Raw genomic sequence first — 24,569 nt, 5'->3', positions numbered from 1 at the left:
ACTGTATGATGAAACGTAAACACATTTTAAAGGATATAGCCTACATTCACAATATGTGTCTTTTTTTGTCTTTGAGTTTGCTCTCACTCCACTAATGGGGTCCTAATCAAATTGGGAGACAATTGTAATCTTGCACAGTTTGACTTTCTGTGCTTAAACTAAACTGAATCCTCACATTTCAACACTTTCCTTTCAACTGATATTTCAAACTTACTTAACATTTAAAATAAACAACTTTGAGTAGTTCCACACTGTATTCAGAATTTCAACTATTTCAAAGGTTTGAATGCCAAATGTCAGTAGTGAGCACATATTAAAGTTAGCCTATTCTCGTCTTAAAAACTTTATATTATAGGAATGACAAGCTTAATATTTTCTACTCAAGTAGGCTAATAGAATCCTTAATACCATGGAGAAGTGGATTATTATTTTATCAACTTGAAATTAGCTTCTTTAATGCTGTATAATGTAAATTAGACTTTTTTTTATTTGAAAAATTGTGATGATGTGTTACATTACTGTGTATAGAGTGTTTAATGGAAAATAGTTTCATGCTTCATGGATACCCTCTGTCATCCAGTCACAAATTGTGGCATTATGGAGTGAAAATTGTGTGTATAACATCTTCCAAAATAACAGTATTGCCAATGGTCTTCTGACAATGTGGGGAGCTGTGCGATCAGCACACAAATTTTTAAAAAGGCGGGACTTCCTATAGACCAACCAATAGGTACATAGGACACTGGATGTGCTTTGAAAGGTCGCTCCTAGTAAACTCGTCATTCCCGGCAACACTGTCCAATAAAATTAATGAAAGTTCCTTTAGTCCCGCCCTTAAAAACCTACCGGCCAGTAAAAACATTGTAGTTCAATAAAGTTCTATCCGATAGGCCAGGATGACGGATGTCATATGGTGATGAGCCAATTATGAATGAAGGAGGGCTCTCTCTGGCCAATGGGCGTTTAGGACGTAGACACTGAGCTTATAAATGACAAGGTGACAATCTGTCCCTTCCTACATTCATTGACTGCCGCTGTGTGCGAGAGCAGCTAATCCCGGGCCCTCCGAAAGCCGTAACAAACCGGTAATATTTGCATTTCATAGCTCCTACACTTCATATGCATTCACTTACGTCCTCGTTTTAAATGCATGTGCGTCGCACAGTTAAACTTAACAGCCGAAGTCGTCAGAAATCGCTTGTAAAGCTAGCTGTCATTGCTAATATTCGTTAGCTATCAAGCTAGGTCGGCCATTCAATGACTTGGTTAATAGAAATGACTTTAGAGCCGATTAGTATGTGGTGCTCTTGGTTTATCTATATGACAGGTAATGGAGCAGTAGTAACAGCGTTTCGGCCGTAGCTGTGGTTGTAGGCTACTGCTGGTGCATGCAGCAAGTCGTACGCTAAGTACAGCGCGGCCAAGCAGCTCTGATAGACACTTGAATGTAAAATGTCTGACACTCGGGCCTACCGTGCTTTGAATCAGTTCGCCGCTACAAGGACATGCCTGTCGGAGACTTGTGGTGTCATGTCGCTCCTTGTCATTGCATTACGGCACGGTTGAAGTTTACTGTAGCCGGGAGTGCACCGTGCCAGGTCCCCAGGCCCAATGTGACCGCCTGTGGCTCATTTTTGACCTTCAATACTGCAGACTGGTTAGCTTAGCAACTTAGCTTAGCTCCGGCGCTTCTCGTCTGCGAGGACACCCAGGTCTAAACAGGTGTCACGATCACAGCTAGCCTTCTCTCCAGCCTTGCGAGAATTAAAATCGGCTTTTTCCCAAAATGCTGATATTTACTGAAATCCACAACATGCAACACAACTTAAAGCAGAAACGTCCTCGAGGTTTCAGCTAATGGCGTCTCAAAGTGGGAGTGTTAGAGCCATTCATTCTGCAGCATGTGTGGATATTCAGCGGTTTATTTGGAGCTGATCCTCGCAGTAGTCGATGCAATTGGATTAGCCCTCTGGCTGAGCGTCAGGAGCAACAAACCAGAATTGATCTCCCCTGTCAACTTGTTGCTAGACTTGACCTTTGCATACTCTAGTAATTCCTCCTGTGATTGGGTAGTTAATCTGAAACTGATTTATTTTACATGGTAGGGTTGTATGCACTGGAAACATACATCTATGTGTACTTTGACCCTGAGCTGTCAACCTAAACCAACTTGTCTCTTGAGTAAAGCTGTCAAAACTGTGGGTCAGGAAAGAACAAACTGGCACAGAGCTGCAGCGTCTTTTTGAATCCCCGGTTCCTTTAGACACAATTTTCTCAAAGTCACCTGAGTTATAAACCAAAAATCGCTTTATCGTTAGGAAGTATGTAGATTTATTGCCCACATCTTGATATGAAAATGAAGCCCTCCAAGACCTGTAGACTATAAATTTCAGCATTTGTGATGTGTATTGTCTGAACCTTCTGACAGCTGTTAGTGGCATAGCAATTGCACTGTTTAAACTTAAAAGGTTCAAGGTTTGAGTCTTGAAATTGCCTTTATCCAGTGAATCTGAACAACTGAATCTGCTGTTTGATCAACCAGAAGTGACTGTGCACAAGAAAACTGACTACACATGTAAACAGTTTCTTCTCTCTGCAGCTTCCAGCCATGTATGCCTGCGCCAAGTTCGTCACTTCTCCAGCTGTGGTAAGTTACTCATAATACTATTGGAGAATAATATTCTTAAGATGTTCAAGTACTAATACAAGTTTTTGGGATCTTTTTTTTGTATTCAAGGACACAGTAGTTATGAATCACTGCCATGTTTTGTAAGTGCTCTTTATGACAGTTGCACAGTTAGTGGCATTTCCATGTCAGGTGGCCCTGCAGCATGTTGGGCATCTCAGTCATGGGGGGTTTTGTAGAGTGTTCCATATTTACATTGGACACTCTTTTCAGCGGGACAGGCAGAACATCAGATGTAGATTCATTGCCCTGCTGTACTTAGATCTAAAACTACCAGTGTGAAACTTTGAGATTGCCGCAGTAGGTGTTTCACCATAATTTGATTTATTAATCATAACATTGATCAAATATAATCATCTTGTCAGACTTGATGTACAGTTTGTTTCTGCTCTGCTGTTCATTTCATTTCAGTTTTGACAGAATCCATTGTGTTAGCTAATACAGAGCGTGATCAAAGTTTTTACTTCAATTAACTGTTATGCTTTACTAGATATTTTTAATAAGGTAGATTGTAAAACTTAACTTCTATTCTTAGAAAACAAGATTAACATAATGCACCTCTCATCTCAGTTGACATCTTGTACTATGATATACCTTAAGTTTTAGCTGATCCTACTCCAAAAACTGCACAATTTAATCTGTTATTTCTGCTACCAAAAGTGAAACATTGAGATGCTCAGTTTTGGCCTTTTGTTTTTGACCTTTGCAATGGAAAATGTTTTTTAAAGGTGACATATTGTTGAAGTGTAATAATATAGTTTTGTCTGTGTGCAGCTGCGTGGGGGGTCCAGAGTCCTCGCCCGGCCAGTCTCAGTCTCCCTCTTCAACAGACCTGAAGTCACAGTGGAGCAGCAGGTAAGTCCTTTGACCTTCAATGACCCTGCACCCAATTGTCTTTACATGGCTTTTACCCTCCTGCAGTCACATTTTACAAACACTGGGATGTGCGTAGGGATGGCCAATATTGGTCATATTTATCAGTGTATCGCATATATCGTTGTTAGTTTACAACACCAAAGATATAAGTGTTAAAGAGGAACTGCGGCCATTTTCAAAATCCATACATTTTATTCCTGTGGTCTTAAGACAGTCCAAATATATTAAGAACAACTTTGTCTCAAATCCAAAAATAGAGTGCTAAAACTCAAATTTGATGTAATAGGATGTAAAGTCTGGAGCTGCTGCAATGCTACTGACTTGGGAAAGATCAAGATTAAACTGAGAACACCCAGGTGAATGTTCTGAGCATATGGGAATATTTCTGTTTTCAGAATTGAGAACTCTACAATAAAATAAAACATATTTGAGTATAAAAAAAGAGAACACACATTTTGTGGGTCCACATAATCAGGCTTCCATTCATTGTCTATGGAGCAGCTCCAGACTATATACCCTATGACATCACAAGTTTGAGACTTCCTTCTCTGGTTCCTGGCTTTGACAGAGGGTAGCTCATGTTCACAAATACTGATTGAACTTTCCCAGGCCATGGAAATAACACATTGGAATTCTTAACTTAGGAGTTGTTCTCCTTTTAATATACATCTGGATATAGAACTTTTTTGGATGACTGTGAGGGTAGCAACCTCCCAGTGTACTTTAAATATATAGGGTATGGGTAGGGCATGTAATATAACTATGAACGCATAGTAAGGGTGTAACAATACATATATTTGTATTGACTCAGTCGGTACAAGGCTTTGGGTTTGGTTCTTATCAAAACCAAACCATACGTTGAACTATCCTATTAAACTCAAACTTAAACTGTTTGATATAATGTGCTCAGTGCCACTGCACTCAACAAGACAACATGCTGTCTGTCCCTCCCACCACCAAACCAAAACTTTGTACTCAGGTGAAACACGCTGGGAGGCACGCTACGCCAAGCTAGCTTGTTGCAAGATGATGGTTAGTAACGCCATTACCAGACCAGAAATTGAAGATCCTCTGATAACCTACAGGTCAGGGGCAGACTGGGACTAAAAAACAGCCCTGGAGTTTGACTCGGCCCAGCCCACAACAACTGGTGTGCAACACTTGCCGGCTCATAGATATGCATGGGCTGGCTGGCATCCAATTTAAAGGCTGCCACCTAGCGGACTGGACGTGGAACAGTAGATTATCAGGGATAAAAAAAAAACGGTGATGACTGCGTGCCGGCCGCTGGCCGTCCTGGAGTACCGGCCATTCTGTGATTCTCCAGAACCTCCAGATGGCCAGTCCGCCCCTGCTACAGGTCCTGTGTTTAAAGCCACTTCGGTTTCTCTGTGAATTATGAGAGCGATGGCGGGGAGAGTGGTGGATAAAAACACAGAGCCAAAGAACAAGCCACTGCACAGCTAGACTCTCCTTAGCGGCTAATCCAGTGGCACAGTAACATGGACGAGCCGCTACAGAATGTAGTTAACAGCTAAGCCAGCGGCACACACATGGTTACACAGCACCCGCCCCGAACCAGTAAATAAGAGTTGCTGTGCGGTGATAGCCTCTCTTTCAGAAGCTAACAGCAGCTAATGTTAGTTCACAGCAGACTCCTACAGCAGTGAGTAGTAACTGCTCGCTGGCCAGGTAGGCGATAGAAATGACACTGATACTATGTGCTCTGTCAGTGGTAATTTGGCATTTGGGAAGGGGTTATATTAAGGATGGCTGGAAGGCCCACCCAAAAACTCCTGGACACAGAAATGACGAAAAACAGTTGAACAGTCTAACTCCACAATTCAGTTGGCCTACCACACTTCCAGTCTCATGTTTTTAGCATGTGAAATCTTTTGTATCTCAGCACCTGGACATCTTCCAGCAGAAATATGATCCACATCAAGAGAGAGATTAGCAACACTGGCAACCAAGATTACACGTTTCCCTAATATTGGCATGTAGTTTCATGTTGGCTATGTAATGTTAACACTTGTAGTAGCGTGCCAGGAGCAGATGACCATATTAAGACATCTGGCACACATTGTTATATCATAACTAAGAAAAGTAGAAAGGAAAGTAGAAAAAAAACTGGTTGCAGCAAAGTATTCAGAATGTTAGAAAACCTGAGGTTTTGCTCAAAGGAATTATTTCTGCTCTTCTTACCTTTTCAAAAAAAATTTCCACTTTATAACCCCTTTGTTGTAACAGTATAAGACACAAAATATGGAAAAACATAATAGGTCTCCTTTTATGTTTTCCAGCATCACAGTTTGCCTACCGTTTACTTGTATTTTTGTTTGGTGGTATTAAATTTGAATTCACGACTTTGGTGTGTGCTAGCACCGCTCACATCCTGTGGTTTAACAAATCAGTGGGTCAAAATCCACAGTAAATATGTGTGATGGACAACGTACTATATAACTGACTTCCAGTGGATACATTAAAATTAATTAAATGCATAAACTGCACTTAAGTCAGGTCAGCTCTGACCTGGTCAGGTCAGGTAGTGACATGTACTGTAGTCAATTCTCCTTTCCCTCCTCTCCCAGGCCCTGTTGCCAGTCAGCCAGTCTGCAGTCCTGACCCGCTCCTTCCAGACCAGCGCTGTCTCCCGGGACGTCGATACTGCCGCCAAGTTCATTGGTGCTGGTGCTGCCACAGTGGGTGTGGCTGGATCAGGAGCTGGAATTGGAACAGTGTTCGGCAGCCTCATCATTGGCTATGCCAGGTAAAGTTTTTATCCATCAACTTTTTGGATGATTTAATCCACAGCATCCTGAAGTGTGTCACAGTGTTAACTGCTGTGGCAATCCCTGATATCACAATCAACATAAAAGCCTTTTTTCAAACCACTATCTGAGATGCCAGGTGTGTTCCTACAGCACCTCTACAGCCACTAACACTGAATGGCCCTTCAACCCATTCAGATTAGAAACTGACTTTTTTAATCTACCTGAAAATGCTGTCTAAACTTTTTTCGGATGGGGGAAGAGGAAATTTTACTTTGAAACACCAGAACTCCTTCCTGACCTTGGAGACATTAGTTTGACTAAGTCATCGTAGGCTGCTGTTAGTTATGAATTGGACCTTGTGTTGCAGTCCAGCGCTGCCCACTGAGGTACAGAAATTAAAAGGGTGGCCCACCCCACAACAAGGGGAATATAGGCAGAGCTCAACTGTATGTAAATTTACTCTGACACAATGCAAGTGACCACCACACAAGCGCTAGTCAGGCTCGTTTTGATAACACAGTTGTTTACTACTCTGTTCGACTATGATATTTGAATGCAGCATTACTGACATCAGTACTGATCAGCTTTGGCTGCTGCAACAAGGTCCAGTGTAGCGTTGTGTATGTGGTAATTTGTCTGATGCGACTGGGACAAATGGAATGAATGTAATAACCAACAATACACGGACCCCAGGTAGAGTAGCTGTTGTTGCTGACAACACCCTGTGACTTCAGTTTTTTGCTGTAACAATAACTTGACATTTGTATACATAGATGAGAAGAACATGATTTCTTTCATGTTAATCATTCTGTGTGAAGTGTTCTAGCAGGAAACTAAACTAGTCAGCTGGTGTGGCTTGAATGGCCTGGGATGTGACTTACAGATAAAGGGGCATTGTAAGGCCTTGTCATCAATACACTGGTGTATTTTAAACGTAGCCTTTTCAATGTATTTTGGTCTTTCGTCCCCACACACAGTGCATTTTTAGGTCACTAAAAACTACAAAACTGTCTCTATGGGTGAAGATTTTCAGAAATTTAATGTATTTCTTGTTGACGCGTGGACAGGGAAAACAGTTTCTGGCTTGAGACGTCACAGTGTGCGCTGTTATCTCCTTCGGTGAGGCATCACAAATGAGGCAACATTTTGTGCAATGGTGGATGTGAACAAGTAGTGCTGGCTGTAACCTTGCTAACAGGGCTTTATCATGTTTACACAATGTAAATTTACTCTTCAGCTATACTGAGACATCAGAATCTACAGCGTTCACTGCTCCACGTAGCCTTACAGTAATATCTTTTTTCCCAAGCTTCGGAATTGGACATTATGGGGCTGGGCGGTATACCGGTTCATAACGAAAACCGGTATTTATTGTGCGCGGCGGGAAAGTGCTTCAGCGGGGACTCATTTCACTACTGCACACCACAGGCACGCTTGAGCGGGTGAGAACATATAGAAAAGTTTAGAGGCGAGAATGGCTGCTGGAGAGAGTCCTGAAAGCGAAGCAACTGTACATGATGACCCAGAATAACTCATACTAAAAAGAGCGTCATTCAGTTTTGTAATGACAAGTTGACATTAACCAGGATGACATTACCAGAAGATGTCTTTATGTTAATGTCAACTTGTCATTACAAGGACATCCTAAACAAATTTAATGTCAACTTGTCATGACAAAGACAACTTCTGGTAATGTCACTTTTATTAATGTCAAGTTGTTGTTGTGGGTTGTTTTTTTTGTTTGTTTGTTTGTTTTTTTAACATCACCACAATCACAACATACCGTCATGTATGTTTCATTTTATGGTCCTGCTATTCGATCGGATCATTTGTTTGTTTTTTCTGTGCCATCCAGAAGGTGTTTTCTGCTGCTTTCTGCCTGATTCCATGTGAATGCAGCATAACATGGTCTATCTCATTTGTAATAATCTAAACGTAAACAAAACAACGCTTCTGTTTCATGGTGAGGGTTATGTGTCAGACTCTTTCTTGGTCAGGACTGGTAACTTCTTGGAGTCTTGGGTAGGCTCGAGAGGTATCTCTTTTTTCCATACCTGTCATACACTTTTGGAATTGCACCAGGATATACGGTATATGATAGTGTTTGTGTGTGGCACTAACCAACCCCAACTCCATCCCACCCTGCCAACCAGCCACTTATGTTCCACAAGCTCTCTTGGCATTTTTAGTCTAAATAGAATAAACTAAAAATGTCAAGAAAGGCAATATTCTTATACCCATGTTCCTTATTAAGCAGAGAATTGTGACTGTACACTTTCTGAATTCACTCTTTTCTCTTACAGAACTATGGCTAGCTTAATTGCCTTATTAACTCATCGTAAAACAAACTTATTTCAAACTCTACAGAAACAAAATAAATCTCAAAAACTTCTTGGCTAGTTATGTCAGTTGTAGTCCACATCCTACAATCGCAAAATCTGGTTTGGTCAAAATAAACCCTTAATTCACCAAGTTAGGTGTGTTTTTGACTTTATTTAACATCATACCGTTGGGATTTCTAAATGCCCTGGTATATCGTAATACTGTGATATCACCCAAGCTAAGTCTCGAGGTGGATTTTCTTATCTTTAGACCAAGCCAGGCAAGCTGTTCCTGGTGTTATGTTGAGCTTAATAAAGAGGCTCGTGGCTCTAGTTACATATTCACTGTGCAGATTAAGCTTATCACATTTGCAACAAGAAGGCAACTATGCACGTTTCCCAAAATGCTAGACAATTCCTTTATCACTTAACAAAATATTTTAAAGTGACTGCATTTTGGGGGGGCTTCAGGCCACTTTGTTCACAAGCAAACACATTTATTTCAATCAGTATAAAGGTCTTTTTGGACCTGATCCAAAAGCCTACTCATGGAAAACCCACATGGTTTAAATAATCAAAAGATGTGGCCCAAAAGGGACCCAATCAGAACTGGTCCCAATCCAAAATGGAGTAGACCTGAGCAGACCCAAATGGAGAGAACACAAACACTAATGTAGCCACCATTAATGGGCAGCTACAGTTAAACAGGTGTAATACATGGCATTTTCTCTGCATGTTATAGTTCACCCTCCCATCTTGCCTCGATACATTCATGTTAATGGCTTGTTATTAATTGTGTGGTATTTGTTTAAGCAGAAGACATGAAAAACAGCTACTCATCTTGTTGTTTTAGCTCATTAGGTCCTGGAAATGCAGTGATTTCACTCGGGCTCTCAATGTTTGCGCACAGACCTCTCAATGTTTGCACACAGACCTCTCACTCTGATGATATTTGGATGGCAAAATTTTGAACACATGATTTGTGGAAGAACGGAAGCTTTGTGTCCACCCTGCAAGATTGTTTTGAAAATGCCTGTCTTTTGTTTGGTTGCAGTGAAATTGACATTTAATTAAACATTTCTGACTGTGCTCCTCTGTGTTCTCATCTACAGGAACCCCTCCCTGAAGCAGCAGCTCTTCTCCTACGCCATCCTGGGATTTGCTCTGTCTGAGGCTATGGGTCTTTTCTGTCTGATGGTGGCGTTCCTCATCCTCTTCGCCATGTAAACCTGAAAACACACCTCACAGCTCCGCTCCTTTCACTTACCCCCTCTACCCTGTCTCATTTCCTTCCTTGCTCCCTTCTCCCTCCCTCCCTCCCTTCCATCCGGAGGGGGGTTTCCAGAATGGGAACTCTGAATGAGCTGATAGGCCATTCCAATCAGAAAAATATACATGGAAAAATATTTACATCTGAGGTTAACAAACCTCCAATCCTACATTTTTATGTTCCTACGCTTATTTTTGTTTTTCAGAAGTTTTATGTAAGACCTCACTTCGGTTGAAATAATCTGTCCAAAATAAATGGTTGGGATAACTAAAAACAGTCTGCAGTGTTTTAATCTTTTTTTTATTTGCTAAGAGAATAAACTATTGCATATGTGCTGAGAAACACAATGGGTAATTGTTCCAAATGTCATTCCTATGCTTTGCCTTTTTTATAAATGAGACAAGGTGGCATCAAAGTGTTTAGTACCAAGGTTCCCCTTTGACTTCCTATAAAATATTAACAGATGTATGACGATCAACTGTGGTAATTATGGCAGCTTTTAAAATGAGTTGCCAGCTGTAGAGAGCCAAAATGTCCTGCTAAAATAGATGTACTGTTTACTCACAAAATGGAAGGTATCACAAGTGCTTGTATTTTGTCTTTCATGTGGTCATTTTTAACAGGCTTTCAATGACCCCACTCATCAGCAGCCTCTGGTTTCCTCTCTAGTATGCTATTAAGACATTTGTAGAGTAATGAAATGATGACTGGCATTTAATTTGGGCTTTAACAATTAATGTAAAATCAAATAAGATTAACAGTATTGTGACTATACCATATTCTGTTTTCATAAATTAGTCATAATATAGGACTTGATATTTTGTAGATCTTAAGTGATTTTTGAAGAAGTTTGGATGCCACATCACAAGATACATTTTGGTGCTGAGCGCTGGGTTCTGACCCTGCAGAGCCTCCATAAAAAGTGAAAAAAAAAAAAACCTAACAAAAAAAAACAGGTTCTTTTGGTATCTGTCATTAACAGATTTAACCATGCAGTGCAGTAACTAACTCAAGCATGGAATCAATGATGGTGCGACTGTTCTGTGGAGTGTTTTGTAAAACCTGTTAAATTCACTGTAATAATGGGTGTTAAAGGGAGAGTCCAGATGTTTTGGAGTGGGCTTGTATGGGGTACCTATCCATAGACCATATAATGCATACAGTAGATGTCCATCGGCACACTCCCAGTTTGAAGAAGCAGGCTGGAGACCAACAAGGAAGCTAAGCAACCTGATGCTGTGGATGGAGGCAGCAACAAAAGCTACCTAAAGAAGACCCACCTAAAACAAATCAGGTTAACACACTCATACACTGAGTATTTTTCTGCTTTACCTTAATGTCAGTGATTTCCAACAGGAAAATTAAGATGTTATATTGCTCTCTTCAAAGTCAGACTATTAAGAAAAACAGATTTAACATCTCTGAACACAAGCTGCGGGTCTGCCCTGTCTTCTTCAGTTAGTTTGTGTTATTGTGTGACTGGTGTTTAAAATGGTTAGTTCAGATCCACCAAAGTCACACTACAACAATAACTGATGAAGGCAGCAGTAGACCATCAGCTCCTGTGTTTAGCAAGCTTAAATTACCGTTTTCTCTGGAGTCTAGTGGCTTTAACCAGAGCGGTAAACTTCAACTGATTTTTTTTTTTTTTTTAGGTTGGGCTAAAATATGTTTTGTTGCTGACCCCTCCACAGTAGTACACTGCTAAGCTTCTGTGTGGTACTCCAGCTTGCTTCTCCAAACTGGGTTGTACCGACTGACATTTACTTTATGTAATGACTATGGGTAAGTACCTCTGACTTCAAAAAATACCAACTATCCCTTTAATATCAATGATGCCGTCAGGCAACGGTACGTCTGTGGCTTGGACTTTATGATGTAAAAAGAATATCATTTGATTTATATTCATCACAGATTTTTCCATAAATACTTTGATTTAATAATTAAACACATGGTTTTCACCGTGACACTTCAGTTGAACTTAACAAAACACGTAAAGTCGTAAAGGAATTTTACTTTGAAGTTCCCACCGGATGTCCCGTGTCAGTGGAAGTAAACTGGTGAGAGAAATCAGATCCTGAAGTTGCGTCTCGCTAATAGAGTGGTACGGATGTGGTGCGTTCATAACCCAAATATTCTGAGACATTATTCCTTTAAAACGATATCAAACGGACAGTGAGCTGCTACGTAAGCCTCAGCAAAGTGGACGGATTGATTTTGCTGACGATTTCATACTTTTCTGGAGGCCTGGGGGAAACACAACGTTAAGCTAACGATAAGTATCCACCATGTCGTGGGAAGAAATGCCTTGTTTTCTGGCCTCGCCTCTGAGCTCGCCTCTGCCCCGTTCGCCTGCTCTCTGATCCTACCGGACAACAAAACAAGCAGAGGTGGTTAACGTAGCACTCAGCTGTCAATGCGGCTAACAGTTAGCATTATAAATTAGCCCACACCGACGGTTTTACTCTAGCTTGTTAGCTCGTGAGCCATGGCGGACAGCTTTGGAGAGCAGTCCAGCGGCGGTGCCCTTGGCTTAGGCGTTACCGGACAGGGCAGCGGGGCTTCGCTGCTGCCGACTTTGGCTAACTCTCTGCCGGTGGGACACTCAACAGCCAGCGGTGCTCAGTCCAGCTCTAACCCGGCCTCCCCTCCTCCCGCCGCGTCCGCGCAGATTGGCCTAACCGCTCTGGTGGCACCTATGTCCGCTGTCACTGCTACCCCGGCCGGTTTTGGGAACACATTCACCCCCGGCTCCTCGCCACCAGTAGTGGCCGTGTCTCCGACCGTACACGCCTCCTCGCCTCTCCCCGTTGGGCTCGGGGTCGGCGGGGTGGCAGGAGCGGGCCTCCTGTCTCAAATCCACGCTACTTCTTGGGACCCGACTCTCAGTACGGACTGGGACAACGAGAAGGCTTCCCAGCAGTGCATCTTGAGGATAAAGAGGTAATGAATACATTGGTTCTCAAACCCAAAATCTCAGCGAGGTAAGTAAAAATCGAAAGTGAAAGTTTTTTTTCGGAAAGTTCTGCCTTTACTGGAAACCTTTGGAGTCTCAACAAATGACGGGGAGTTTCAGGAAACGTCTGCATTTACTGTAAGACAACAACACACAGACATGTTGAACCTGAAAGATGACATAATCGTCAATTAGGTTTAGTTAAGCCATCACGTAAACTGTAAAACAGTTGCCATGTTGCTTCCTATTTAATTTAAACGCTATTAAATTGTCAGTTTGAATATTGGGTTTACCTGCTGGAATTTCATCTGTGCCTGAAGCATAAAAAACGACAACAGGAAACTTGACAGTATGTTTTGCAGTGTCACAGGTGTTATAGTTAATCCTCAGAGTTCACTGTGGACAGTGAACTTTCTACCAAAGAAATGGTCCCCATGAAAATTGTCAACAGCTTGGTTGTAGCCAGGCCTGGGTCAGATATCTCTGTAATACATCTGTGTAAGATTCTCTTCATCTCTACCATAACTTTGTCCTCCCAGGAACCTCATCTGACTCCCTCCTTGTCTCTGTCTGTCTCTGTAGGGATATCATGTCCATATACAAGGAGCCTCCACCAGGGATGTTTGTTGTCCCTGATCCTCAAGACATGACGAAGGTAAACGATAGGAAAGCTGTGACACCATTTACTCATCATATCCATATAAAATCTAGATGACATTTAATACACTTAGCCATATATATATGCGTCTCCAGATCCTATAACATATTGTAATGCAGCTTGGTTTTCCCTACATGTGAGTCAGAGTCTGTTCTATTCCAGTCCAAATGGTGATAATACACTTGAAGCTGTTTGGTTACAGCTACATACAAAAACAGGCAGCCATGAACTAACACAAACACATGGATAAATTGCATTTATGGACTATATATGAGACAACAATTTACAGTTGCCTTCACAGGCTCTCACTCACACTGCTCCCGTAGTCATACATATTATTCAGCGGTTGGCCTGATCAGGGATAGGGATGCCTCGGTGAGGAACTTTTCCCATCAGTTACTTCACTCGTGACAACACCAATGTTACTGATCACATCAGACAGTTTACAAGGAAAGATATTTGTCAATGATGCTCACTATCTGTAGATCTTCAATGTTGGATCTTTAGGTCGTACGCTCACTTTGAACAAATCACAACAGGAACAGTTGGTGTGACTGTGGTGGCGTCTGCTTTTCCTTTTAATTAAATGTCTTAAGTTTTTCATTTTTTGTTGGGCTGTGGCTTGGCGGTGGCTCCCTCCACCTCTTCATCTTCCCCGTCTTTCATAAGGCTCACTCTCTACCCAAGGATGACTGTTCTTCCTCCAACATTCGGGTCATAGTCACTCTGGTAGCACGCCTTGTGCATAAGGTCCTGGCTCACTTCTGACAAAGCTCTGTGCTGCGTATCTGCTGCTGTACGGAGCAGATACTTTCAGTTTACAATTGTAGCGTCTGTCAACTTACTAGATGTTGATGTCATGCTCAGTATCTTAACGATTAGTTAATTCTTCTTTGATGAGTATGGACACTGATATGCAGAAATGAACTAAATGGGGGCGGCCGTGGGTAGGTAGTGTAATCGGTGTATGCACAAACACCATGTAACACAGACGACCGTGGCAAGCCTAATCAGGGATCAGATAAACACTACAACAGCTTGGTTCACCTTCTGTATGACTCTATGTTTTAAAATTGTTGAAGCTGCTTTCTACCTGTTAAGTGAGACAAGGAGAACAACTGCTTTTTTTTTTAGTGCAAGTTAAGCTGCTGTGATCACAGGACATAGATACTGTGGTTACTTACACATGTACACTTGCTTAAATACACTTAGGTGCATATACACTTAGATTGTTTTGATATCCGATAGCTGTCCTGTCTGGGCTAAGATGCATGGCATGACAAAGTAAATGGTTTCTTTGACCACTTTGATCAATGCTTCATTTTATTCTGTAAGCAGTTGGGGCCATAGGATACGCACCACATCTGCAAAGCCAGCCACAGCAAAATGGCGTATATACTGATCTGGTGGTGTTGCTTTTCCAAATGTTATAGTTACAGTGTTAAAGGGATTGCCATATCTAGCGATTAACTAAAGGATGATTCTGGTTTATTACAAAATGGATTAGGGTTGGGTGGTAAAGCCCCCATAAATAAGATTGTGATTTATTTCAGTTATACTAAATGCAGGTTCTACCCACAATTTTAACTAAATATTTGTTTTCATGTCGTAATATTGTGTGCATGTTGGACAGGAGTGTTTTCCAGCATGTATCACACTATGACACGGGGTTTCCAGTTCAACTTGAGTTGAAACCAGACTGGAAACCACCATTAACACACAGGGAGAAAGGAGTGAAGTTTCTAGGTCATGGAATCACTGATACACAATATTCCATCATTTGTACATATCTTCCTCACAGCGGGTCTGATGTAGACATTGTCAGTTGTTTTCTGGGTCAGATTTTCTGCTCTCTGATTTGTTCATCCACAGCACCCCTTTCTCCCTTTGTACACCTGTTGTGATCTCTCTGAACCATCTCCTTTTCCCACACTTTTTCATTTCCTGCAGATCCATGCCCTGATCACAGGGCCGTTCGACACACCGTACGAGGGTGGCTTCTTCCTCTTCCTGTTCCGCTGCCCCCCAGACTACCCCATTCACCCACCCCGAGTCAAGCTCATCACCACTGGACACAACACTGTTCGCTTCAACCCCAACTTTTACCGCAACGGCAAGGTCTGCCTCAGTATCCTGGGGTGAGTAGAGGTTTATTACTGTCATGGTTTCATTTGTCTTCACAGAAATCCATTAAGGATGATTGGTCATACACACATGTTTCTGTCTCAAGAGCAGAGTAAAAACACTGTAAACTACTATATGGATGGTGCTATAAGCTCTGTGTGTGTGTGTGTGTGTGTGTGTGTGTGTGTGTGTGTGTGTGTAGGACATGGACAGGCCCAGCATGGAGCCCAGCCCAGAGTATCTCATCTGTCCTCATCTCCATCCAGTCTCTGATGACGGAGAACCCTTATCACAATGAACCTGGCTTTGAACAGGTAGTGTGTGTGGGTGTGTGGGTGTGTGTGGGTGTGGGTAAACCGCACCTTGTATCACCATGCAGAATGAAGCGTGCATCTACACATGAACAAGGGGCCCATGCTCGTGACAACACAAGGTGTAAACATTAATGGCATCCTCCTCGCCTGAGCTGTAACATTAGCTAGGTCAGTGGTGCTAGGTGAGCTAGCAGTAGATGCACGCTTCCCTCTGCACAACGATACAGTTTGCAGGTGTAGTTCGGTAGAAAGAAAATAGTTGTGCTCTCAAACTGCTCTCAACAAGGTCTGTGGATTATCTTGAGTTACCTGGACATTAGCTCTGGAAAGAGACATGCTGTTGAGTTTTTCAAATGTATTTTTTTGGCACTTTGAGCACCAAAAGCTGCCATCTAGTTCCATTATGTTGAAGAGAACGCAGACATCTCTACGGCTGATATCTCCAACACTCAGCAACTGACATAAAAAAATATCTGGATTTACAAAAGAGCACTATAGGTAAGAGGAAAAATATGTATTTTTGAATTGGGGGTGAACTATCCCTTTAAGTTTCCTAAGGGTTTAAGGGAAGTTTTTAGGGATTGGCAATTTAGTTGCTTACCTATGAAAAGGGGGAGAAAACTTTCCAAAAATGGTAATGATGTTACCGTAACCACTGTATGTGCAGGCTGATACCAGCAATTTCACAGCTAGTTCACAGTCTTAGTACAGATTGCAAGTTATCTTCTGTTTGTCTTAAATGCACTGTATTTAAATATCTATGTAAGGTTACGATCTGTCTGTGTGTCTTTCAGGAGCGCCACCCAGGCGACAGTAAGAACTACAACGAGTGTATTCGACATGAAACCATGAGAGTGGCTGTGTGTGACATGCTGGAGGGCAAAGTCCCCTGTCCTGAAGCACTATGGTGAGACCAACATCACTGTCCAACTAATCTTCACTTTCCTTCTTATTCTTTTCCATCTACCAACATCTATTCTCTCTCTGCTTCTAACCTGCCCTTTTCATTTCCTTAAAGGGACAGTTAAAATTTTTGAAGTGGAGTTGTATGGGGTACTTATCCATAGACAGTATAAAACAAAAAGTAGATGTCGGTCAGCACGCCCCCCAGTTTGAAGAAGCAGGCTGGAGACTGACAGGGAAGCTAAGCAATCTGATGCTACAGAGGGGTTGACAACAAAATGTATTTTAGCTACCTAAAAAAGTCCCATCCAAAATAATCATTATCAGCTCAAGTGTATGCCATATTGAGAGTAATTTCACTGTCTTACCTTAATGTCAGACAGTGATTTCGAATGGGAAAATGAAGCTGTTATAGCGCTCTCTTCAAAGCCAGACTCCTCTGAGAAAAACTGTGATTAAACATCTCTGAGCACAGCAGCAGCTGGTCTGCCGCTGTTTCAATCAGTTTGTTTGTTTGTATGTGTAATTGTGTAACTTCTGCGTTTAAAAGGGTTAGTTCAGATTCACCAAAGTCACGCAAAACACTAACTAACTGACTGATCAAAGCAGTGGCAGACCAGCAGCTCCTCTGTTCAGCAAGCTTAAATTACTGCTTTTCTCAATGCAGTATGGTGGCTTTAACTGGAGCATAGATGGGCAACTGAAGCCGTTAACAGCTACCCCCTTAAATGGGCTGTCTGACGGAAAGATAAAGCAGTGAAAATACTCTCAATATAGCATACACGTAAACTGTTATTGATTATTTTAAGTGGGACTTTTTTAGGAGACTAAATATGTTTTGTTGCTGACCCCCATCCACAGCAGGACTTTGCTTAGCTTCCATGCAGGACTCCAGCCTGCCTCTCCAAACTGGGGGCGTGCTGACTGACATCTACTGTATGTAACACACTGACTATCAATAGTACACCATACAACCCCACTTCAGAAAATCAGAACTGTCCCTTTAATCCACTTTCCTCACCTCTCTTCTATCAACTTATTGGTGTATGCATGTGTGTCTTTAGGAGTGTGATGGAAAAGTCCTTCCTAGAATATTACGATTTCTACGAGGGTGTCTGCAAAGAGAGACTGCATCTACAGGGACAGAACATGCAGGTGATTATATTTCTCATTAATTTTGATCCATATACATCTACATTTGTAACTTTCTATGAGTAGATTAATGTCACTATATGTTTGATGACAATGTAAAGAAGTCCTGGGAAATTAATATTTATAATGCAAAGATTTACCAATATACATACCATAGAGATGGAAATAATGCATATATGTTAGAGTTTAAGTTATCAACGTTGGCATTCATTGTTGTCTGCCACAGTGTCTGTTTTATACTAACAGTAGGAGTCAAAGCAATCAAGTCTGGGCACACCCTTTGACAATCGTGATCCATTCTGAGCCAATACAGTTCAGAAGCGTTGGATCCATAATTGTCTTTAAAAAAATTACAGCACTGAAATGTTGGATTTTAAAAATGCTCTCTCCTTATTACAAAAGACTTGCATATTCTAACATATCAGGAAACAAAAAATCAAACCCAATGTTGAATGTACAGTAGCACCATGGTTAACTTATATCAACCACAAGAGCAAGGCTCACCAACCTCTCGGAGACTGGGAGCTACCTAAGGGGCAACGTAATATGAAGGGCCACTTGGATGATACAGAGCAGACTGCAGTGAAACAGGCTGCAGTGTAACCACTTAGGGTTGTTTTGCACCATCAATTTACTTGTGATGCCTAAATGAAGCTTTGTAAACCATTTTCTTTATTTTCTGAACCCACAGAATAGGACTCTCTGTTCAACAAGGGGTTAAAAGCACACTGAATTGCTGTTCCTTGAGCCCTTTTCATTAAACCAAGAGTGCCATCTAGTGCGGCCATCACATACAACTAATGCTTCATTAAGCTTTATATGGACATCAACACAATTTATGTCCTCTAAAAGTGCTTATTCTTTGCCACTGACAGGTTTAGATTGGTATTCTAAGTGTCTGACATGGAATGTATCTCTACAGAGGTCAACCTCAAAGAGTACAACCCTTTTTGTTTAACCAGAAACTGCCTCAAAATCACCATCAACTGGGTAAAACTTTGTTTCTGTCGACTTTAAATGAAGCGTGTTTTATAATGATAAAATCACTGATTATTTATAGGGTCTGCATGTAATTTTCATTTTCTGTCTTATTCGAGATACCTCTCTCTGAGGCCGTTAAGTGAACTGCAGTCAGCATCCTGTTGCCCGCGCTCCTGTGGTCACAATCCGTAGCCTAGCGCAAGCATCTGGGCATCAGCCAAAGCAGTGACAAACATGAAACTGAACAGCATCATGTTGATAGTATGCTGGAAAAAAATTGAGTCATGTTCAGAATAACGTTACTATCTACCAATGGATCATTGGTTCCGTGATACAAAGTACCTTACTGTTTTACTTAATAAACTCATGTAATGAAGCAACCAACCACAGATCCACGTAGTGTAAGTAGCTAAGTTACAACTAGCTGGCTAACATTACCTCAGATGACAGTAAGCTGATTGGCCGCTTCTGCATCACCCTTGGCTAGAGGAAGATGCTTTGTACTGTTGCATCTCGTATTGTGGGCTAAATCAATGTCGTTTGTCATAACACATCAGTTAGTATCACGTTAGCTGGGAAAGTCATTTGGCAAGGTAGCCAACTATCATTCTCACTGTCTCATTTAAAAAGTTTTTTGCTTGCAATAATGTTAGTGAGCAAGCAAGCCATGTAGCCAGCTAGTTGTGACTAAGCTATGCTGCATTATTCTGGCGTTGGTTGCGTTATAACATTAGCTGATAAAGTAATTTGCATAGCCAATTTACCAGCCAGATCAGCACTGGAGTCTGGATGAATAAAATGACCTTTCATCTGCGTTAGCAGGCAAGCTAACATTAGCTTGCTAAAACCACAATATCATAATATATTTCACGTCAGTGATTTCTTTAACAGTAGGATATCTATTCTGAACCAAGGGGCACTGAAATTATGATACACACTGAATTTTATGGTTTTACTTTTTATCGGACCAAAAATGAGATCAGAATTAGCAAGCTAGCACAGCCCGCGGACCCTCCACCTCACTCCCCACGAAAAGGACACTACTTCCTCAGGAGGAGAACGGACAGCAGCTCGGACCTTAACCCTTGTGGCAACCTGATTCAGCCAGCACAAACCCCAGCCCTGGGATTCCCAGTAGGCTGGTGGCCAGTGAAAGCAAGGGGTCTAATCCTTGTAATGGCAACAATAATGCATGCTGATCCGACAACGTGGTCTTGAGGCCGGTCCAGGATCAGAATCCCGTTCAGGTGCTTGGTCTTTCTCTGGCTGAATTTAAGTTGCTACAGTGCACTGTGTGGACTCTGTGTTATGGTGGATGTCAGTCATTTGTTGAAGATAGCAGACTCCATTTCTTAGCTTTTGCTAGTGATACACACTGGTAGCACTGTTGTGCAGCTGAAGAGAGGCAAGGCACTTGAGAACATGCATAGCATCACATCCTTTGGATTTTCCTGGAAAGTTTGGTCAGAGTCCTTTTACATAGAAGTCAGCCCACAGGCAGCTAGAGGCAACCGAGAAAACCACTGAGAGTCTGTTTTTATGTCACGTTAACAACCTGTTCTCCGGTTGGCAATAAAAAACAGTTAATACTGGTAAAAATTAAAACACAGAAGCCTTTAAATGGAGTATGGTGGTTTTAGTTTAATCAATTAGACACAAAAACATTGGAGGTTGAAAAATACAGAAGTTGCCCTTCAACACAGAAAACAATTATAAATCTTTTCCTGATATAAAAAGATACAGATGGTAGGCATATGTTACACCCCTACTGTAGTGAACTCATCAGGACAGCACACACACACACACACACACACACACACAACATGACAAACTTTATTTCTGAATGATATACTAAACATGCCCAAACTTGACTCTCTTCTGTATATTTATCTGTCACTCTACCCAGGACCCATTTGGCGAGAAACGTGGTCGCTTCGACTACCAGGGCCTGCTGGCTCGCCTCAGCGCCACCCACAGGCGAATACGTGAGAAAAACTTGGCAGAGGACGACCACAACGATGACGATTCAGACTCAGACACCAGCTCCTCTGGGACAGACCCTGACAGCCAGGGCAGCTCCCAGCCCTGACTCCCTGAACAGTACTGGACTCAGAGCCAGTCCAAGAACTACAGACAAAGGGACCTTTTTTTGTTTTGCTTGCAGTGGAGGAACAACGTCACTGAAGAGGATGCCACACCTACGTCAAAGTTTAGTGAGTCCAGGGTTTAGGTTTGGAATCAAGCTTCTGTTGAATGGATGTTTCCGAGAGGGAAGAATTGGTAGTGCTCTCTTGAAAATGAAAAGTGAACACCATCTGCTAGACAAATGCTGGCGAATCTGGCCCAGAGCATTGTATTTGTGCTACTTTCGTAGCTAACCAGCTGCGATTTTGGTGTCCTGTTTGATTCTAAAACTTGTCAGCTCCCAAAATGCCTGATAGATTTTGAGATTAACCAGCCATTGTTGATTGTGGATATAAAAGATTAGTTTTATGGCTCAAATCTTTGAAAACATATATGCAGATATTGCAGCATTCTAAGGTGGCAGTTCTGCTTTGACCTACAAGCCCAAACAAAGCCAGTCAGTTTTATACTCCTTACCAAGGAAAGACTGTCTAATTGGGATCGTCAAGGAAAAGGCCTGGAGCTCAGTTTGGCTTCAAAGTTGAGACAGGTTTGGGCCAGACGAATGGACCTTCTACTGTGAAAGTCGGGGTGATTAGCCTGAGTTAGCTGGAGCATTGAAAGATGATGGTCCTTCATTAAAGTAGCACTATTCTTCTTTGGATTCAAGAGGGCAGGAAGCTATGACAGACCTTTAACAAACAGAAGGTAGTTGGAGAAAATGTCGAGGCTTTGCAGGTCTTGTCTCCTCTGCCCATGGTAAAGCCACGCCACAGCTCTTTCAGACTGAACCTCAGCCACCTCTATAACCAGGCCACATCAAACATCAGCAGCTCTCAAGTCTGAATACAGTGATTCCTGTGTATTGTACAAAAAGTTCTGCTTAGCTTTCAGTTTAAATAGTGCTGTTGAATTGACAGTAAATCTGTTTACCAGATAAGAAGCCGTTAGAGAAGTGTCACTTTCATTGACATCTACCTTTGTACCCTTTGTTATGGTATTTTCTCATTGTCGTGCTGGAACTAACGCTTATTTACAGTGTGTAGGTTGTTTATTTGGAGACCCTGCTGTTCTTCGGGTTGCAGGCTCTTCTGATTAACCCATCGAAATGTAAACCAAACTATCCTGTGCTTTAGCTAGATCCACCCAGGCTTGGGGAAACTAATGGAGGCAAGCAAAGGCGTCTTTCCATGTGTTCACACTGCAAGTAACTCAGTCACACTGTTGTGTCTGTATGAGGGGCCCAACTTAAGGCTTTGGTTGCACCTCTACAGAGGTACACACAGAAGGCAGATCAATCAGTCATGGTTTCACTGGTTTGGTATTGGTTTCTTTAATTTAATTTAATTCTTTGACACTTTGCTGACTAAGTAGCTTTTGTTAAAAAGAAACTGATAAACCCTGTTCTTAACGAAGTTGTCATTTTGGGTGCATACTTTTCACCACTAGATGGCAGGCTTGCCACAGATTTGGGTTCAATGTTACAAACTCAAATTAATAGGGGAAGTAAGGCAGTGAAGAAATCTGATTAGCCAGCACTTTTTAAACAGTATGTTTTGTTCAGGAACACCCCAGAAAGATTCACTCGTCAGCGACACAAGAAACAAATGTACTTGTTGACAACATTGCTTGCAGTGTGATCACAGTGGTGGGTGTTATCAAGGACAGAAGAGAAGAGAGCAGAGTTTGTAGGGTTTTATGAGTGGAGAAACACTCCAAAAGGATAGCTTCAGATAGATTTCTATCCAAGTCTTGCTAAATACTCACATGCCTTCATGTATGTTGAATGTGTTATTCCACCTGTTTGTACTGGCTGTGAAAAGATCTGTTTCTAGCCCAACTCAGTCAGCTATAAGAAACGGGACTAAATCTACAGCCTTCATTTCAGTTCAGCCATGTGAGTTACACAAATCAAGTGGCTGTGTTTGTTCTGGTCGTCAGACATAGATTAATTACTGTTTTTGTGCCCGCTTTGTGACTATCAGGACACATTCGAGTTAGTGGAGGGATTCCATGCTGGAAACGTCTGTGGAAAGTGAAATTTTGTACTAATAATACTTAATATCGGAAGATACCCACTTTGTAATAAGTTTTTGCAAAGAACAGGAAGGGATCTCTTCTCTCCATACTGGCTGTGAAGAGATCCCTTCCTGTTCTTTGTAATAAGTTTTTGCAAAGAACAGGAAGGGATCTCTTCACAGCCAGTATGGAGAGGAGGAATGATAATACTGAGTAACCAGCACCACCAGTAACACTTCCAGAGTTAATACAGAATGTGAGCATTGCCGAGAGTTGGATCAGATTGATGTCACACTCATGTCTGTTTGGTAAATATGAAGCCGCAGCCAGTTAGCATAAAGACTAGAAATTGGGTACAGCTAGCCTGTCTGTCTAAATGTAATGATATCCACATACTCAAAAGCTCACTAATTAACTATTAAATGTCCTCTGTTTAATCTGGGCAAAACCAAAGTGTAAAATTAACTTTTTTGACATTTTACATGGAGATTATAAGGCAAGAAATAGTCCCGTATATAACCAACCATAAAACTCTTTAAAACTTTGTCGTTTTTGCAGATTAACAAACAAGATGTGACATTTTATTGAGTGAGTATTAGAGGTGGTGGTGGGTGGACTTTTGTTTTGTTACTTTTGGACAGAGCCAGACTAGCTGTTTTCTGTGTGATAACTAACCAGCTGCTGTCTTTAGCCACATATTTACCTGATATGCAAGTACAGATCAATCTCTACATTAAACGCTTCGCCACAAAGGAAATAAGTACATTGCCAAAAATGTACTGCTTCTTTAAACCCAAATACAGACTCTTAAATTTCGGCATACTACCCATCTTATACTCTTTTCAAGAAACTTGTCATCATGGTGAGACAAGAGGTCAGACTAATGAATGACTTTAGGGCTTGTTGCATTTCCTTTCTGCCTTCCATTGTCCTCCAGTGTCTCTACAGCCATGTTGACGGAGAGAGGAGCAGAAGTTAGGTTGCTTAAGATTCAAATGGGATTACTAATATAGGGCATTCCTTTTTATTATGTTATAGAATGGTTATATGAGAATCAGCTCCTCGCAGATTATATGTGATTGCCAAAATGTTGATTGCAGCACTTCCTGAAATGGAAGTGAAGAGATCATATCCTTGTTTGGTTGTGTTGTGTTGTGCTTAAAGCAGGGTTCTTCAGTGGCTCTATAAAGACTGGATCACTGCCTCAAGTGATCATGTTCCAGGTCTACAAAATGTTGGTAATGTACAGACGTTCTGGAAAAGTACAGAATAAAATGTTGTTCAGTCCTGATACTTGTGACTATTGTCTTTTTTCGTTGTGGATGTCGGCGCAAGGGGCTGATATTTGTATAGAGCACTAAAACTAGACAGACGGTGCAAGTTTTTTGGACCCTAGTTATTAGTTTTATAA

General features: G+C 41.6%; 2 protein-coding genes across 2 annotated transcripts; both read left to right on the top strand.

Moving 5' to 3' along the window:
• The first annotated feature begins 990 nt into the window (after positions 1-990).
• Positions 991-10,201, top strand: atp5mc1 (ATP synthase membrane subunit c locus 1). The gene is made up of 5 exons (XM_049561887.1): positions 991-1,085; positions 2,600-2,647; positions 3,461-3,541; positions 6,154-6,332; positions 9,770-10,201. The coding sequence occupies exons 2-5, from the start codon at positions 2,609-2,611 to the stop codon at positions 9,882-9,884; spliced, it is 414 nt and encodes a 137-aa protein (XP_049417844.1). The 5' UTR covers positions 991-1,085; positions 2,600-2,608; the 3' UTR covers positions 9,885-10,201.
• A 1,753-nt stretch (positions 10,202-11,954) lies between these two features.
• Positions 11,955-24,451, top strand: ube2z (ubiquitin-conjugating enzyme E2Z). Its single transcript, XM_049560604.1, has 7 exons — positions 11,955-12,870; positions 13,466-13,538; positions 15,492-15,679; positions 15,868-15,979; positions 16,774-16,886; positions 17,947-18,037; positions 20,922-24,451. Exons 1-7 carry the CDS (start codon positions 12,416-12,418, stop codon positions 21,102-21,104), a joined length of 1,215 nt encoding a protein of 404 aa, XP_049416561.1. The 5' UTR covers positions 11,955-12,415; the 3' UTR covers positions 21,105-24,451.
• The last annotated feature ends 118 nt before the right edge of the window (positions 24,452-24,569 follow it).

This window comes from Epinephelus fuscoguttatus, linkage group LG19 (genome assembly GCF_011397635.1).
Source record: "Epinephelus fuscoguttatus linkage group LG19, E.fuscoguttatus.final_Chr_v1".
Taxonomy (NCBI): domain Eukaryota; kingdom Metazoa; phylum Chordata; class Actinopteri; order Perciformes; family Serranidae; genus Epinephelus; species Epinephelus fuscoguttatus.
This window is presented reverse-complemented; position numbering and strand designations above follow the sequence as displayed.

Bases quoted from the DNA above. Each gene is read 5' to 3' on its own strand.
- atp5mc1 (XM_049561887.1), top strand. From the start codon at position 2,609: ATGTATGCCTGCGCCAAGTTCGTCACTTCTCCAGCTGTG. The intron at 2,648-3,460 runs GTAAGTTACTCA...GTCTGTGTGCAG, and splicing joins TCGTCACTTCTCCAGCTGTG to CTGCGTGGGGGGTCCAGAGT. The intron at 3,542-6,153 runs GTAAGTCCTTTG...CTCCTCTCCCAG, and splicing joins AAGTCACAGTGGAGCAGCAG to GCCCTGTTGCCAGTCAGCCA.
- ube2z (XM_049560604.1), top strand. From the start codon at position 12,416: ATGGCGGACAGCTTTGGAGAGCAGTCCAGCGGCGGTGCCCTTGGCTTA. The intron at 13,539-15,491 runs GTAAACGATAGG...CATTTCCTGCAG, and splicing joins ATCCTCAAGACATGACGAAG to ATCCATGCCCTGATCACAGG. The intron at 15,680-15,867 runs GTGAGTAGAGGT...GTGTGTGTGTAG, and splicing joins GTCTGCCTCAGTATCCTGGG to GACATGGACAGGCCCAGCAT.